General features: G+C 47.8%; 1 protein-coding gene across 4 annotated transcripts in view; it reads left to right on the plus strand.

Annotated features, from left to right (window-relative positions):
* The window catches only part of SYNE2 (spectrin repeat containing nuclear envelope protein 2), a 233,425-nt gene that overhangs the window by 67,693 nt on the left and 149,880 nt on the right, over positions 1 to 15,852 (plus strand). For all 4 annotated transcript variants that reach the window (XM_060271444.1, XM_060271437.1, XM_060271442.1 and 1 more), the window contains exons 25-32: positions 1,434 to 1,557; positions 3,360 to 3,502; positions 6,024 to 6,171; positions 6,986 to 7,572; positions 8,424 to 8,603; positions 9,906 to 10,056; positions 12,179 to 12,337; positions 12,997 to 13,158. In XM_060271444.1, the coding sequence (XP_060127427.1) occupies positions 1,434 to 1,557; positions 3,360 to 3,502; positions 6,024 to 6,171; positions 6,986 to 7,572; positions 8,424 to 8,603; positions 9,906 to 10,056; positions 12,179 to 12,337; positions 12,997 to 13,158 (1,654 nt within the window). The remainder of the gene's footprint in view (positions 1 to 1,433; positions 1,558 to 3,359; positions 3,503 to 6,023; positions 6,172 to 6,985; positions 7,573 to 8,423; positions 8,604 to 9,905; positions 10,057 to 12,178; positions 12,338 to 12,996; positions 13,159 to 15,852) is intronic.

Below are 15,852 nucleotides of genomic sequence, written 5' to 3' on the forward strand. Positions count from 1 at the left end.
TTCTTCGTGTGCCTCCTCCTTGAGAGGGTGGCAACACCAGAACAGGGCCTTCTCTGCAGTGGCTCCCCTTCTGTGGAATGCTCACCCCAGGGAGGTTCACCTGGTGCCTTCATTATACACCTCTAGGCACTAGGCGAAAATGTTCCTTTTTAACTAGTCCTTTGGTTGACCTGATTGACATCCTATACTGTACCCTTTTAAAATGTGATTTTAAACGTCCTATGTGGCTTTTTTGGGTGGTGGTGGGTTTGTTGTTTTTATTTTGATTGTATATATTGTGGTTTTTATGTTGATCTTTTCTGTGAACTGTCCTGAATCCTTGGGTATAGGACGGTATATAAATTCAATAAATCATCGTCGTCGTCATCACATTTTTGTATTTTCCTAATCAATGAAACAAAATTGGCGTTCAGTACTGTATTGTCTTGATTTGACCTTTTGGTTCATGGCTTGCTTGTGTTTTGAAATGAGTAAAAAAAAAGGAAGAATCGCATGAAAAGTGCATTCTTTTTATGCCTGACATATATCGTTGTAAATATCTTTAGTACGGTCAAAGACAAGACAAATTGTGACAAATATTGTTGATTGGGTTAAAAGAATATGATAAAATTACAATCCAATTCACAGAATTGATGCAACCATTTAAATCTAAATTTAAATTGGGATTAGTCCTTTCAAAATTTTATAATTTTAAATTATTGAATCTCAGCTACGTATTATCATTCCTTCATGGGTTAGAATTCAAACTCCTTCGCTGGTCATTGCTGACGCCATTACTCTTCTAACTCTTGTCACAGTGAGACAGAACTTCGCAATGGGCCTATTTTGTTGAGCCTATTTTGCCCAGGAAAAAGAGGTGGGCAGTCTAATTCATGGGTAGCCAATGTGGTACCCCCCAGCTTGTTATTGTACACCAAAGCCCATCCGCTCTAGCCAGCATGCTCTAGTCCAGGCATCCCCAAACTTCGCCCCCCCCAGATGTTTTGGACTACAATTCCCATCTTCCCCGACCACTGGTCCTGTTAGCTAGGGATCATGGGAGTTGTAGGCCAAAACATCTGAAGGGCCGCAGTTTGGGGATGCCTGATGTATGCTTTAGTTAGCTGGTGATGTTTTACTCTGCTCTGTATCTTCCATTGCTTCTGCCATTTGCAGAGTCACTTTATAATTTTATCATTGTGCGTTACATTTTTACGTGTTGCACCCTGCTCTCTTGTCTGCCTAGACCAGACATAGGCAACCTTGGCTCTCCAGATGTTTTGGAACGACAACTCCCATGATCCCTAGGTAACAGGGCCAATGGTCAGGGATCATGGGAGTTGTAGTTCCAAATCATCTAGAGAGCCAAGGTTGCCTATGCCTGGCCTAGACGAAGGGTGGGTTATGAATATTCCTCGTGGTTGATGATAACCATAGTTGTTGTTTTTCTCTAGCTACCACACAGAACGACATAATCTGAAGCTTTGCTTGGACACCATCAGAGAAAAAACAGCATCTGCCTTTACTGGCGGTGTGAAAGATATTTTCAGCCTTCAGAATAAGCTGCAAGAGCTGGAGGTAAATATCAAAAACCCTACTGTGTAGTTAGGCTGATCTCTGAATTAACCAGAGGCTATGCCAGGCATCCCCAAACTGCGGCCCTCCAGATGTTTTGGCCTACAACTCCCATGATCCCTAGCTAAGGGGACCAGTGGTCGGGGAAGATGGGAATTGTAGTCCAAAACATCTGGAGGGCCGCAGGTTTGGGGATGCCTGTTTTAGAGGCCTGAGTAGAAGTTGGGCATTTGGCGTTGCTGGTCCCATGCTGTGGGACCCTCTTCCAGTAGAGATTTGGCAGCCAATCCTTCTTTGCTTTTGACTTTCAGGCACCTCTTTTAATGTTTTATTTTGTTATTAGGCAATCACTGTAAAGATTATCTGTCCTGTTTTTGTGGGTGTTTAATGCATCGCGCTGCCCTGGTTGTTTATGACTCAGCAGCATAGAAATACAATGGTACCTTGGGTTAATAACTTAATTCGTTCCGGAGGTCCGTTCTTAACCTGAAACTGTTCTTAACTTGAAGCACCACTTTAGCTAATGGGGCCTCCCACTGCCGCCGCGCCACCGCCACCCGATTTCTGTTCTCATCCTGAAGCAAAGTTCTTAACTTGAGGTACTGTTTCTGGGTTAGCAGAGTCTGTAACCTGAAGCGTCTGTAACCCGAGGTTGTTGTTGTTGTTGAGTCGTTTAGTCGTGTCCGACTCTTCGTGACCCCATGGACCATAGCACGCCAGGCACTCCTGTCTTGCACTGCCTCCCGCAGGTTGGTCAAACTCATGTTCGTAGCTTCGAGAACACTGTCCAACCATCTCGTCCTCTGTCGTCCCCTTCTCCTAGTGCCCTCCATCTTTCCCAACATCAGGGTCTTTTCCAAGGATTCTTCTCTTCTCATGAGGTGGCCAAAGTATTGGAGCCTCAGCTTCACAATCTGTCCTTCCAGGGAGCGCTCAGGGCTGATTTCCTTAAGAATGGATAGGTTTGATCTTCTTGCAGTCCATGGGACTCTCAAGAGGTACCACTGTACTTATATGAATGGAAAAGGTATGCCACTTTTCCATGTATGCCACAACCACGGCTCGTGTTTTGTTAGCCCCCAAATGGAAAACGAGTGAAGTCCCAACTAAAGAAGATTTGCAACTTAAATCGATGGAATATGAGCAGCTCGTGGACCCAATGTATAGAATAAGAGAACAAGAAGAACATACGTTTAAAGAAGATTGGAAAATGCTTATTGAATATATGGAGGAGAATTGTGTTTATTTGGAAACGTAGACAGCATTAAGATAAATTCAACAGTGTAAATAAGTTTTAATGGATGTAGAATGGAATACTGAATGGTTTAGATTATATAAAATATACAGGGATTCATGTTGTGCAAAATGAACCATGGAAAGAGAGGGAGGGAAGTCATTGATATTTTAAGGTTGTTTAAGTGAATATTCTAAAATGTAAAACAGAAATTCAATAAAAAATTAAACTAAAAAAATACTTATATGAATGAATGAATGAATAAATAAATAAATAAATAAGCAAACCATGAAACCTGTGGTCTGCAACTGAAATATCACTTTCTGAAGGTTTAATAAAACATTTCGATAGGCTTGCTGTTCAGCTTTATAGAACAGAACAGTGTTTGCTGCATAGCAGAATAAAACAACAACATCCAAGTCATGCAATGCATATTTATCCTTGTGGATGTTATATCTGAACAATTGCCACATTATCATTAACATTTAAACTCCTTGTTAACATTTTAGATTTGTTAACCTTTGCACCTCTTGTCATTTCTATCACCAGCATTTTCTTCCTCTTGTTTCAGGCCTTGGAGAGCGAAGGCGATTCTTCTTGGAAACAGTTTGAAAGGATGGTTTTGCTGCTAGGCAAGTTTTCCGTCACAGCAGATGAGTCTCAGGAAGAGCTGCTCAGAGAGTGGAACAGAGCCTGGAATGCTCTGAAGGAGAGGTACAGCCTACACATACCGTGTTTCCCCCTTTTTAAGACACCGTCTTATTCTTTTTTTTACTCAAAAAAACACACGGTGTCTTATTTTCAGGGGATGTCTTGTACCTTAAGGCCTCCTCGGAAGGGCCAGGCAGCTGGCTGGGGTGCTGCTGGGCGCTCTGTGCGGCGCTGCAGCAGCAGCTGGTTCCAGGCACCAAGGCAGCAGGCCGCTGGCTCAGTGCTTCGTCCGGCGCTGCGGAGCGCTCCTCTCTGCAGCTGCCGGTTCCGGTGGCAGGGTGGCAGGCAAAAAAACCCAAAACCAAAGAGGCCAGGCCGCTGCGCTCCGCCCAGCGCTGCAGGGCGCTCCGAGCCCTCGGCGCTGCGGAGCGCTCCTCTCTGCAGCTGCCGGTTCCGGTGGCGGGGCGACAGGCAAAAAACAAAAAGAGGCCAGGCTGCTGCGCTCCGCCCAGCGCTGCAGGGCGCTCCGAGCGCTTGGCGCTGCGGAGCGCTCCTCTTTGCAGCTGCCGGTTCCGGTGGCGGGGCGGCAGGCAAAAAAGAAAAAAAGGGGCCAGGCCGCTGCGCTCCGCCTGGCGCTGCGGAGCGCTCCGCTCTGCAGCCGCCGGTTTTGGTGGCGGGGTGGCAGGCCGCCTCGGGCAGGCAATAAAAGAGAGGCCAGGCTGCTGGCTCGGGCGCGCGGAGCACCCCGAGCCTCTGAGAGCCAGCAGGACGAGGAGGAGGCTTGCCGGGTCGTCGCCCAGCAGCGCGCGCAGAGCGCCCCAAGCCTCCGGCAGCCAGCAGCAGCAACAACAATCCCAGAGGCTCGGGGCGCTCCGCGCGCGCTGCTGGGCAACGACCCGGCAAGCCGCCTCCTCGTCCTGCTGGCTCTCAGAGGCTTGGGGTGCTCTGCGTGCACTGCTGGATGCCGACCTGGCAAGCCGCCTCCTGCTCTTGCCGGCTCCCAGAGGCTCGGGGCACTGCACCATGCTTCAGCCCCCACAGCACTGAGCGCGCCTCCTTCGCCTCCTCTTCCCCAGCCTGCGCTCGAGGCCACGGTGCGTGCAGCCGCCTGCTGCCCAGACTTTTTGTTCTCCGCCCCTCCGTCTCGCCCACCTCAAGCCTCACATTGTTTGCCTCTTCGCCCGCAACTCCCTCCCGAGACGCAGAAAGCTGCTTTGCGCGGCAGCATCTGCTGAAAAGCAGTCGACTCTCGCGCCCCATCGCCTCCCCCCCTCAGGAGTCCAGCACAAGGTCCCGCACTGAGCTCTGCCTGCGGGGCCCCGAGGATCCGCGCACACCCTTGCCTCCCCCTCGGCGGCCCTGCTCGGCGGCAGCCCACGCCGCTTGCCGGACACCCCTCTTCGCTGTGACTTCTTTCTCTGCTTTACTTCTTATTTCTATACTCTTGCTGCGGCCAGCGTGCTGGGTCCCTCTGGCTGGCTGGGGCACTCAGCGGTCTCGCTCCTCGGAGGTATGGCTTATTTTCGGGGTATGGCTTATATTTCCTAAATGCCTAAAATCCTGCTATGGCTTATATAATGACTACGTCTTAAAATAGGGGAAACACGGTAGAGACTGGGGAGGAGTCGGACTATCAGGGGCAGCCCGCCAGATGTTCCCTCCAGATGTTGTTGGGACTCCCTTCAGCCCCAGCTCACAGGGCCAGTAATCAAGGATGGGGGGGGTGGCGTTTGCGCTCCAGGGACATCTGCAGAAATAAATATGAAAAATGACTTTCTTTTCCCCGGCCGTTTTTAAATTGATGTTTTCGTTGATCTTATTGCAATTCTGCATGCTGTACATCTCCATGCTGGTATCTTTTTATTTTTAATGAAAAATGTGCCCTGTAAATAAATATACACATACATGGCAGATAATCGTAAAAGGTAAAGGGACCCCTGACTGTTAGGTCCAGTCGCAGACGACTCTGGGGTTGCGGCGCTCATCTCGCTTTATTGGCCGAGGGAGCCTGTGCACAGCTTCCAGGTCATGTGGCCAGCATGACTAAGCCGTTTCTGGCGAACCAGAGCAGCACACAGAAACACCGTTTATCTTCCTGCCGGAGCAGTACCTATTTATCTACTGACACTTTGACGTGCTTTCGAACTGCTAGGTTGGCAGGAGCAGGGGCCAGGCAACGGGAGCTCACCCCATTGTGGGGATTCGAATTGCCGACCTTCTGATTGGCAAGCCCTAGGCTCTGTGGTTTAGACCACAGCGCCACCCGCGTCCCTTGAGACTCCTTAGGGTAGTGATAAAGTGGGATATCAAATCCAAACTCTTCTGCTTCTGCTTCTAGAAGCGATTGTAAGTGCATAGCTGCCAAGTTATCCCTTTTTTTAAGGGATTTTCCCTTATGCTGAAGAGGCTTCCTCGCGAGAAAAGGGAAAACTTGGCAGCTATGTTGTAAGTGTTGTCTATGACAATAAACATGTAACTACCTATCTGCCGTGCTGGGAAGCCCTTGACACAGGTGTTCCATGACTGAGCCACAAATGATTTATTCTCCACGTCTCCTGATCAAATTTATCCTCTTGTTTTGTAGGATTCACTCTTTAAAGGCTGTTTTAGCCCTTCTAGCACCTGTAGAAAGTGAATGGCTTCAGCTGTGCAACGCGGACGAAGAGCTCCGCCAGAGAGACATTCCCCAGAGCATGCTAAATAACACTAGCCTTCCCTTCAAGAAAGTGAAGGTTTGTGCTTATTATTCTTTCTCAGAATCTCGTGTTGGCTTAAGGAAGGGCTCCCGGATTGGGCCAGTAAGTGTGTTTCTAAACCCCCTACAGATCCTGCCCCACTAATACTTGAAGCCCTCCAAATTAAGGGCCAAAAGCCCAGGTAAAAAGGAAAGATTTTGGCTAGTCCCTAAAAATAGACCAAGATGGTGCCTGGGGAGAGCATTCTGCAAGCAGCTGAAAAAGGCCCAATTCTGTGTCACCACCTTCAGACCTCGCATGGAGGAGGAACACAGAAAAGGATCTCAGATGCCAATCACAGGATCTGGGTTGGTTTATGTGGGAAGAGGAGCTGTTTGAGCTATTTATGCTGAGTCAACCATTCACCTGCCTAGCCCAGCATTATCTAGGACAGTGTTTCTCAAACGTGGGGCCCCAACTTGGACTACAACTCCCATCATCCCTAGCTAGCAGGACCACTGGTCATGGATGATGGGAGTTGTAGTCCCCAACAGCAGCTGGGAACCAAAGTTTGAGGAACACAGGATGACAGGCACTCCCTAAGTGCTCTTTTGGCTACTTGGCCATTTTTTCCTGGAGATGCCCAAGAGCTTGACCTTCTAGGGGCCTACAGGGAATGCAAAGCATGTGCTCTTCCTATGGGTCCCATCACTCATCCCCTATGCTTGACAGATAATAAAATCATAGAGTTGAAAGGGACCACGAGAGTCCTCTGGCCCAACCCAACCCCTGCATGTGATGGACTTGATGCTAAGGGCTGCTTTTTACAGCGCAATTTCTCTTATCGCCGTTACAATCCCTTGCTTTTCAGAAAATGCAGGCATCTATAGCAAATTGTACCAAACAGTGCGACTTGCTAGAACAAGGCAGGCGTCAAAGAACAGAGGTTGATCCAAAAGCCTGGGAAGAGGCAAGCGCAATCGCCGGTGAATACAAATTGCGGTTGGGAGAGCTGGGTTGCAAGATGCAGGTCATTGAGACAATCCTGCGTGACATGGAAACTTTTCTGGCTTTGCTGATGCACATGAAACAGACTTTGGGGGCCTCTGTGCCTCTCAGCCTCGCCCCAGGATCACCCGGGGAAGCTACGCTGCAGGAGGTTTCTCTGCTAAAAAGGGAAGCCAAATCCCTCGACGAGAGGTTGAAGCAAGTCCGCATTTACATCGACGATGACGAAAGCGGGAAAAAGATGTGTTGCGAAGACCTCGTCGCTGCATTACCTGTAAATGAGAACCCTGCGGTTGGCTCCGTGGAGGAACAAGACATCAGCCAGAACAGGGAGGCTCAGGAAGAATTTGCCTCGAAGAACAGTGATCTCTTTAAAAACATCCAGGACGTGCATGTTAAGATAAGCAGAATAGGCCTGAGGGAGCCAACGATCCCTGCTGTTCAGCAAAGGTGAGGTTTCTCTTTTCCCTCTCTCAGATTCAGTCAAATAAAGTTGAGGATATTTTGCCTCAGGAAAATGGGTTAGGGGAAGATAAAAGGGGTGTCTATATGACTGGACAGTGAAGGGGACATTTTACTTTAGGGTTTGCTTTAGGGTTTGTGGGTTCAGCTGCTCCCCCAATCCAATAAGTAAATAAAAAGGTAAAGGTAAAGGGGCCCCTGACCATCAGGTCCAGTCGTGTCCGACTCTGGGGTTGCGGCGTTCATCTCGCTCTATAGGCCGAGGAGCCGGCGTTTGTTCGCAGACAGCTTCCAGGTCATGTGGCCAGCATGACAAAGCTGCTTCTGGCGAACCAGAGCAGCACACGGAAACGCTGTTTATCTTCCTGCCGGAGTGGTCCCTATTCATCTACTTGCACTTTGATGTGCTTTTGAACTGCTAGGTGGGCAGGAGCTGGGACCGAGCAACAGGAGCTCACCCCGTTGCAGGGTTTCGAACCGCCGACCTTCTGATCAGCAAGCCTTAGACTCTGTGGTTTAGCCCACAGCGCCACCTGGGTCCCTTAATAAGTAAATAGAAATACTTAATTAACTGAGCAGTTATATTGCTGATAACTTGGTTCTGTCCTCCTTCTGTCCTGCCCCCCCCCCAAAAAAAACCCCTGGCTATGCCCATGTTAGGGTTCATTGTTTTAAATCACCAAACTGAAAAACAGTAAGGTACCCTATGGAAGTGGGAGGAGCATAGCATGCATAGGAGCTTTTATACCAGGCAGTGGCATGGAAATTGTATTATTCAACACCCCAAATACCCAGCAGCCCAGGTGACAAAAACTGATGCTACTTGTTCCTGTTTCTAGGTTGAAGTCGATCAGCGAACTGAGGCAAAAGCTGGACCGCCTTGCTGCGGAGATGAGGTCCTTGAATGAAGCCGCCAGCCGGCTTTCACGGTCCGCGAATGGCCAGGGGGAAGAAGTCAAGCGGCAGTGGAAACTCACAGAGGGCTTGTGGAAGAAAGCAAAGCTTGCCATTGCCGAAAAGTGAGAGGCTTAGTTTGTGTGATTTCATGCAACATTTTCCGGAGCAGGACAGTGGGATGGGGCAGCGGCTCTTAGAATCATAGAATCATAGAGTTGGAAGAGACCACAAGGGCCATCCAGTCCAACCCCCTGCCAAGCAGGAAACACCATTAAAGCATTCTTGACATATGCCTGTCAAGCCTCTGCTTAAAGACCTCCAAAGAAGGAGACTCCACCACACTCCTTGGTAGCAAATTCCACTGCCAAACAGCTCTTACTGCCAGGAAGTTCTTCCTAATGTTTAGGTGGAATCTTCTTTCTTGTAGTTTGAATCCATTGCTCCGTGTCCGCTTCTCTGGAGCAGCAGAAAACAACCTTTCTCCCTCCTTTCTCTTAACTGACCTCCTGGCAGTGCTTCTTACAGGGAGGAGAGTGGGAGGGGCAAGCACCATATTGGCTCCACCCATGTTTTTGCAGTGCCGGCCTTGCTGCCACCTTGCCTCTCCCTCTCTCCCTGGTAAGCAGCAGCAAACCACCTGCTGGGAGATCACCGCTTCCCCTCTAGACCAGGGTTTCCCAAACTTGGGTCTCCAGCTGTTTTTGGACTACAACTCCCATCATCCATAGCTAGCAGAACCAGCGGTCAGGGGTGATGGGAACTGTGGGAAACCCTGGGCTAGAGGGAGTGCAGGGGAAACCCAGCCAGATGGGCGGGGTATAAATAATAAATGATTATAAATTATTATTATTATCATGCAAAGAGGAGACTACACAATGGAATTCTGCTCCATATTAAAAGCTGCCAGTTGATGGAAACCTAACTTCCCATCAATTGAGAGTCGTCCACTTTTTAGCACAATTCCCCCTAACTTTCCTTTACTGCAAAAACTGTTGGGTTTTTTTAATAGAAGAAAGTGGATTTCTGGTGCCAGAATGCATTGATCTATTTCAATTGCAGAAACGTAAGTTTCTGGTATGCAGTTGAATCTCTACTGTAGAATAATGACCCTGTGCTCTCTCTTTCTCCTTTACATAAAGCTCAAATTCCCAGGAGTTGGATGGATGTCCATTGGATCCTCTTGGTCAGGAAGTACTTTAAAAGATCTTCCTGTTCCAAATGAAGCCTTGCTTCATTTTTTTTTTTAAAAAGCAAGTTTCTAGTTCCTGTGGTTGCAAAGCAAGACTGTAAACCTGTGGCCCTCTTGATGTTGCTTGGGTTCTGTTCTAAAACCCAGATCCCTTGATTTGGAAAGTGAGTGCCTTTGGGCTTAGACCATCCTGCCAACGCGTTAATCATTTTTTGCTTTGCTTTCTTTCAAATAGGCAGGAACACTGTGCAAGAGTGATGGAGCTCTTGAAGCAATATCACAGCTGCAAGAACTGTCTGACAGGCATTATTCAGAAGCAAGAGCATACCTTGTCTCAGCAAGTGTCTTACATGGGAAAAGAGAACTTGCAGAGGATAATTGCCATGGTGAGTTTATTGCGGTACCGTGCAAAAGGAGATAAAAGCTGCACCATTTGTATAGTGGCCACGGAATCCTAGCTTTCGTTTTTTTATACAATGAAATAAGAAACGGGTTTGTATGGTTGCAAAGGTAGGCTTTAAATCGGAAGAAGTCAACTTTAGATGTTGTTGGGCTCCATTTCTCATCACCCCTGATGGTTGACAATGTTGTGTGGAACTGACAGGAGGGACCCCAACAACATCTGTAGGGCCACAAGTTATCCACCTCTGCTTCAAAGTATAAGGGAAACTTGAAACTAGGTCCAGAGCTCTGCCTTCTTGTTACATCCAGCAACCGGTTGGTATTCATGGGGGTATGTGTGTCATGATAAGAATTCCAAGGGCCATATAGAGAGTGGCTGGAGTGCTGCATATGATCCCTGGTCTTAAGTTTTGTGACCTCATGTGTAGGCTGAAATATTGCAATGACAATGAAGCAGGGATAAAGGCACACAGGAGAGCCATTATGGGTAACGGTAAAAGGTAAAGGACCCCTGGACGGTCAAAGGCAACTATGGGGTTGCAGTGCTCATCTCACTTTCAGGCCAAGGGAGCCGGCGTTTGTCTCCAGACAGCTTTCCGGCTCATGTGGCCAGCATGACTAAACCGCTTCTGGCGCAACGGAACACCGTGACGGAAACCAGAGTGCACGCAAACGCCGTTTACCTTCCTGCCGCAGCAGTACCTATTTATCTATTTACACTGGTGTGCTTTTAAAGCTGCTAGGTTGGCAGGAGCTGGGACAGAGCAACGGGAGCCCACTCTGTCATGGGGAATCAAACCGCCGACCTTCCGATCGGCAAGCCCAAGAGGCTCGGTGGTTTAGACCACAGTGCCACCCACATTCCCAGAGCCATTATATGCCGCTCCAAACACACACACAGACACACACGCACGAATACCAATCCCGCATACAAACTGTCATATAGGTTTAAATTAAAACTATTTCTTTTCAAAAATAAGTGTCAAGCGCCCAAATCCATACACCACTCTCTCTCAAGGGAAGAAACCAGCCAGGTTGCAGAATTTCGGTGTTATTTTCCCCATGGAAAGGCTAGGAGAGCGGGTTCGCTGCTATCTGTTGCGTCAAGCCCTTTGCCCTACTTTCTCACCGTCTGCCCAGCTGTATCTACTCCAGAACAGACTTCATTGTCTGCCAGAAAACAAAGACCTAGTTAATGAATGTTGTCTAATCGCCAGACGCTAGAGGTCAGGGTTTCAGTGGCCGTGCTCCATCGGTGCACAAACAAGCAGCCTTATAGAGTTCTGAGATGGAAAGTTAAAAAGCAAAACATTGTGCCATGTTGTCTCCAGCATTTGGAAACTACTGGTTTAGATTGTGTTGCACCCTTATACCCAAATATAGGTCTTCCAATTTTAAAAAATTCAGAAAGTCAGTTCTTATTTCACATGACTGAGGCTTCCAGAATCGTTTGCACAAAATATCTGAAGCAAATAAAATAAAATATTTTTTCCCCTTCCAAAATCTTGTGTAAATTAATCCGGAAACCAGAATCATGTGACTGACGCCTGATGTTAATGTTCAATTGATTGGTGTTGCAGTTTTGAGGTTCTTTTTATTGGATTACTGTGGCTTTGTTTCTCTCTCTTTTCTAATGTGTTTTAAACAGCTGTGTTAATGCTCTATTTTGTTGTTTTCAGTAGTACTGTAAGCAGCCTAGAAATTTTAGAATAGAAAAAGCTTGAGGCTGGATACAATTTTTAAAAAACAAAATGAGCAGGCAAACAAATAATGAAGTTTTGTCTACAATGAACAGGCTGACAAGTCATGCCTTCCTAAAGAAGGAGAAGGCAGAACTGTTAAACCTGCCTGAAAGATAACATAACTGGTGTAGACCTTATTCTGAACAAAATGTTACTACAAATAAGTATTTTTCTTTGCTCTTAATGGTATCTGTTTGTTTCATTTCTGATTCTTATTTTTATGGTTTTTTAAAAAATGAATAAAAATATCAGAAGTAACTTCAAAAGCCCTGTATTTCTTATGAATAGGCACCCAGGGTTCTTCCTCTTTAAATTGCCCCAAATTTAAGCTGCTTACAGGTGCATTATTACCACTTTCCCACAGGTCAACGTGGTAAAACAAGAATTTAACAACCATTCCGAAGACATTGACAGAATAAACCAGATCGGCAAAAGCCTTCAGTCCCAGCTGAACAAAATGAAAAGCTTGGAAGACCCTCCCTTCGAGAATGAGGCTAACGCTATTGTGGACAGATGGCTGGATGTATGTAAAAAGTAAACGATATGGGTGCTCTGATCTGTTATGCATTATAGTAATTGAATCTGGCTCGCAAGTAATATTTCGGATGAATTAAATGCGGCATGCCGGAGACTCCTAAACAGGAAATAAAAACCAAGCTTTCACCAAAGGAGAGCTTAAAGGAGTGCGGGTCCGGGGTGTTAGGTTGTTAGATCTGCATGGCTCTGCGTCTGGTGTTGGGCATGGTCTCCCGTAAGGGATAATTCTGGGAGATATTTAATAGGTTGCGCCTTTTGGGAACGCTAAGCCCTCCAGGAAACGTTTCAGTAGTGCAAATCTTAGGGATCGGCTGTAGGAATGCTGTTCTTCAAATGCGAGAAGATGTTGGATCTGCTTGAGTCTGGGACTAGTTGGGACACATTATGGGGAGATGATCAGATCTGATGAGCCAAACCACCTTGCCAGACCTGTCTTTAGAACCTGGAGCGTTGCCATTGTCTTTGATGTCATGATATCTTAAGCCATATTTGGTAAGAAGCTGTCTCCATCCAACGGATTACCGCCCCCCCTCCTCCCCCACTTCTTGTTTATGTGGCTGGTGGCTTCATCTCAACGCTCCCTTTGCTGATGAAGGTGTCCGCTTGGAAATATTTATTCTTTTTATCTTTTTTTTGACCTGCTAGGTCAATGAATGGACTGAGAACTACTGCAAAAATCTGGAAAGAGCTCTGGCTTTGTGGGACAAGCTCCTTAATTTATCCAGTTCGATCGAGGAGTGGTTAAACGCAGAGCTGAAGAAATTGGACGGTGGCTGCCTGACTGAAAAGGAGCTGGCAGACCTGGAGGTAAGGTCGATGGGATGGGGGGGGGCCATGGGGAATAACTGTGGCTCAGTGACAAAGCATCTGAGTTGGTCCCCAGGTTCACTCCCCAGCATCTCCAGGTAAGATTGGGAGCCGCTACCCGGTGGACCAGTGGCCTGGCTCATAGAACCATAGAACTGCAGAGTTGAAAGGGACCCTAAGGGTCATCTAGTCCAGCGTTTTTCAACCGCTGTTCCGCGGCACACTAGTGTGCCGCGAGACGCTGGCTGGTGTGCCGCGACGTGCGGCGACGATAAGGGCGATTTGCATTGTCACGTGCCTGGCAGCCGCCAATAGGCAGCGCTGACCCGCCGGAAAGCAATATTTCTCCTCCTCTTTCCCAAAGCTCAGTGCAAACGAGCCTGGCGGCCGCCGGACAACTTATGAAGCCTTATTACAGGAGATTGCAACCAACACAGCAATTGGCAAGTGTTTCTTACAGTCATAATTATAGTCAATATAGGGCGGCACAGAGTTAAATTTTTTAACTTTTTTAATGGTGGTGTGCCTCGTGATTTTTTTCACGGAACAAGTGTGCCGTGGCCCAAAAAAGGTTGAGAAACACTGATCTAGTCCAACCCCCTTGCAATGCAGCCGTCCCATACGGGAATTGAACCTGCAACCTTGGCATTATTAAACGGCTCAAGACTGCAATACCTCAAGGACCGCCTCTTCCCATATGAACCTACCCGGACCCTGAGATCATCTGCTGAGGGCCTCCTTTGTGTGCCTCCTCCTCGAGAGGTCCAGAGGGTGGCAACGTAAGAACAGGGCCTTCTCTGCAGTAGCTCCCCGTCTGTGGAATGCTCACCCCAGGGAGGTTCACCTGGCACCTTCAATATACACCTTTAGGCGCCAGGCGAAAATGTTCCTTTTTAACCAGTCCTTTGGTTGACCTGATTGACATCCTATACTGTACCCTTTTAAAATGAGATTTTTTTGGGGGGGGAGGTGTTATTGGGTTATTCTTATTTTGATTTTATATATTGTGATCTTTTCTGTTAACCGCCCTGAGACCTCTGGGTATAGGGCAGTGTCAGAGGGTCGTTGTGGCTACTCTAGAGTAACTCCGCTTGAGTCCAGTATGTATTTAAAGTCTGTTATTGTGCATGGTATTTACAGTGCAGAGATAGCTTAAAACATGACCTCTCAGTCCGAACCAGAATCTTGCAATGGCGTACGTCTGTTCTTACGCCAGCAAAGTAGTCGGGGCACCCCAAAACGCCTCCCCCTTGACCTGCGTCGTGTGCTCTCCTTAACTCTTGCGCCGGAAGGAGCGATGCCCTCTCAGCCTCCTCCTGGCCAAAGCATCCTGGAGCCCTTGCCTACATCTCTCCTCCCCTGAGCTTTCCCATCCTTTCACACACTGGCTGCTCTCTCCCTCCAAGTCTCTCCCTTCCCCCCTGGCTGCTTCCGACCCACTGCTGCTCCCTGTGCTTGGCGAGGTGGACGTTAGGATGGTGGGGGCTGGCTCCCTGTAGGGAGTCACCCTTACAGGCAGTATATAAATTCAATAAATAAAATAAATAAACAAATTATCAGCATCACGCTCTAAGAACCAACTGAGCTTTCCAGTTGGTTTAAGTTAGTAACATAGAAATCTGTCTGCCAATTAATTAATGCCGTTGACTGGCTCTAAACTAGATGATGATTGGAACGATGCAATTTACCCTGTAGTTGAAGTTGTTGATTCCCCTCACCCTCTGGTCTTCGACCTTAGAGTTCCAGCCTAAGTAAGCGCTGTGTTGGATCCATAATCGAAATGCTTTCCTTTTTTAAAAAAGTGAGGGGGTGTGAGGGGGGGAATTGGAGAGGCCTATTTTTGAGACAGTAACTTTATTCAAGCGTTCAGAAAAGGGCATGGGGACAAACTGGGGAGCTGAAAGTGGCCCAGGAAGCAGGAGGGCTGCAGTTCCGTAGCAGAGCATTTTGCCTTGCGTGCAGAAGGTCCCCAGGTTCAGTCCCTGGAATCACGAGTTGGGCTGGGGGGGAACCCTGCCTGAATGCCCACTGCCAGTCAGTGAACACAATACTGAGGTAGGTGGATCAATGGTCTTCCTTGGTGCAAGGCAACTTCTTCTATTAAAGGAGGAGTGATATCCAGGTGGGAAATGTGGTGGGCGCCCCCATCCCACCATGGCCAAATATAAGTGTGTAGAACGGAGCTGTTTGGGTCTCTGCAACATGGTGTATGAAAACCAACCATTGCCGTTCCTGGACTTAAGCATACCCTAAAGCATGTATCCATGATACTGTTTTCATTCTGTTAGTGTTTGATTACATTTTAATGCAATTTAATCACATTTTACCTGCTGCTGCATGGGATATCTTCGGGAGAAGGAAAGGCTAAGGAGTAAACCTTACACAAAATTGTACACTAGTAAACCACAGAGCCTAGGGCTTGCCGATCAGAAGGTCGGCAGTTCGAATCCCCGCGACGGGGTGAGCTCCCGTTGCTCGGTCTCAGCTCCTGCCAACCTAGCAGTTCGAAAGCACATCAAAGTGCAAGTAGATAAATAGGTACCGCTCTGGCGGGAAGGTAAACGGTGTTTCCGTGTGCTGCTCTGGTTCGCTAGAAGCGGCTTTGTCATGCTGCCCACATGACCTGGAAGCTGTACGTCGGCTCCCTCGGCCAGTAACGCGAGATGAGCGCCGCAACCCCAGAGTCGGTCACGA

This window comes from Zootoca vivipara, chromosome 1, assembly GCF_963506605.1.
Source record: "Zootoca vivipara chromosome 1, rZooViv1.1, whole genome shotgun sequence".
NCBI lineage: Eukaryota > Metazoa > Chordata > Lepidosauria > Squamata > Lacertidae > Zootoca > Zootoca vivipara.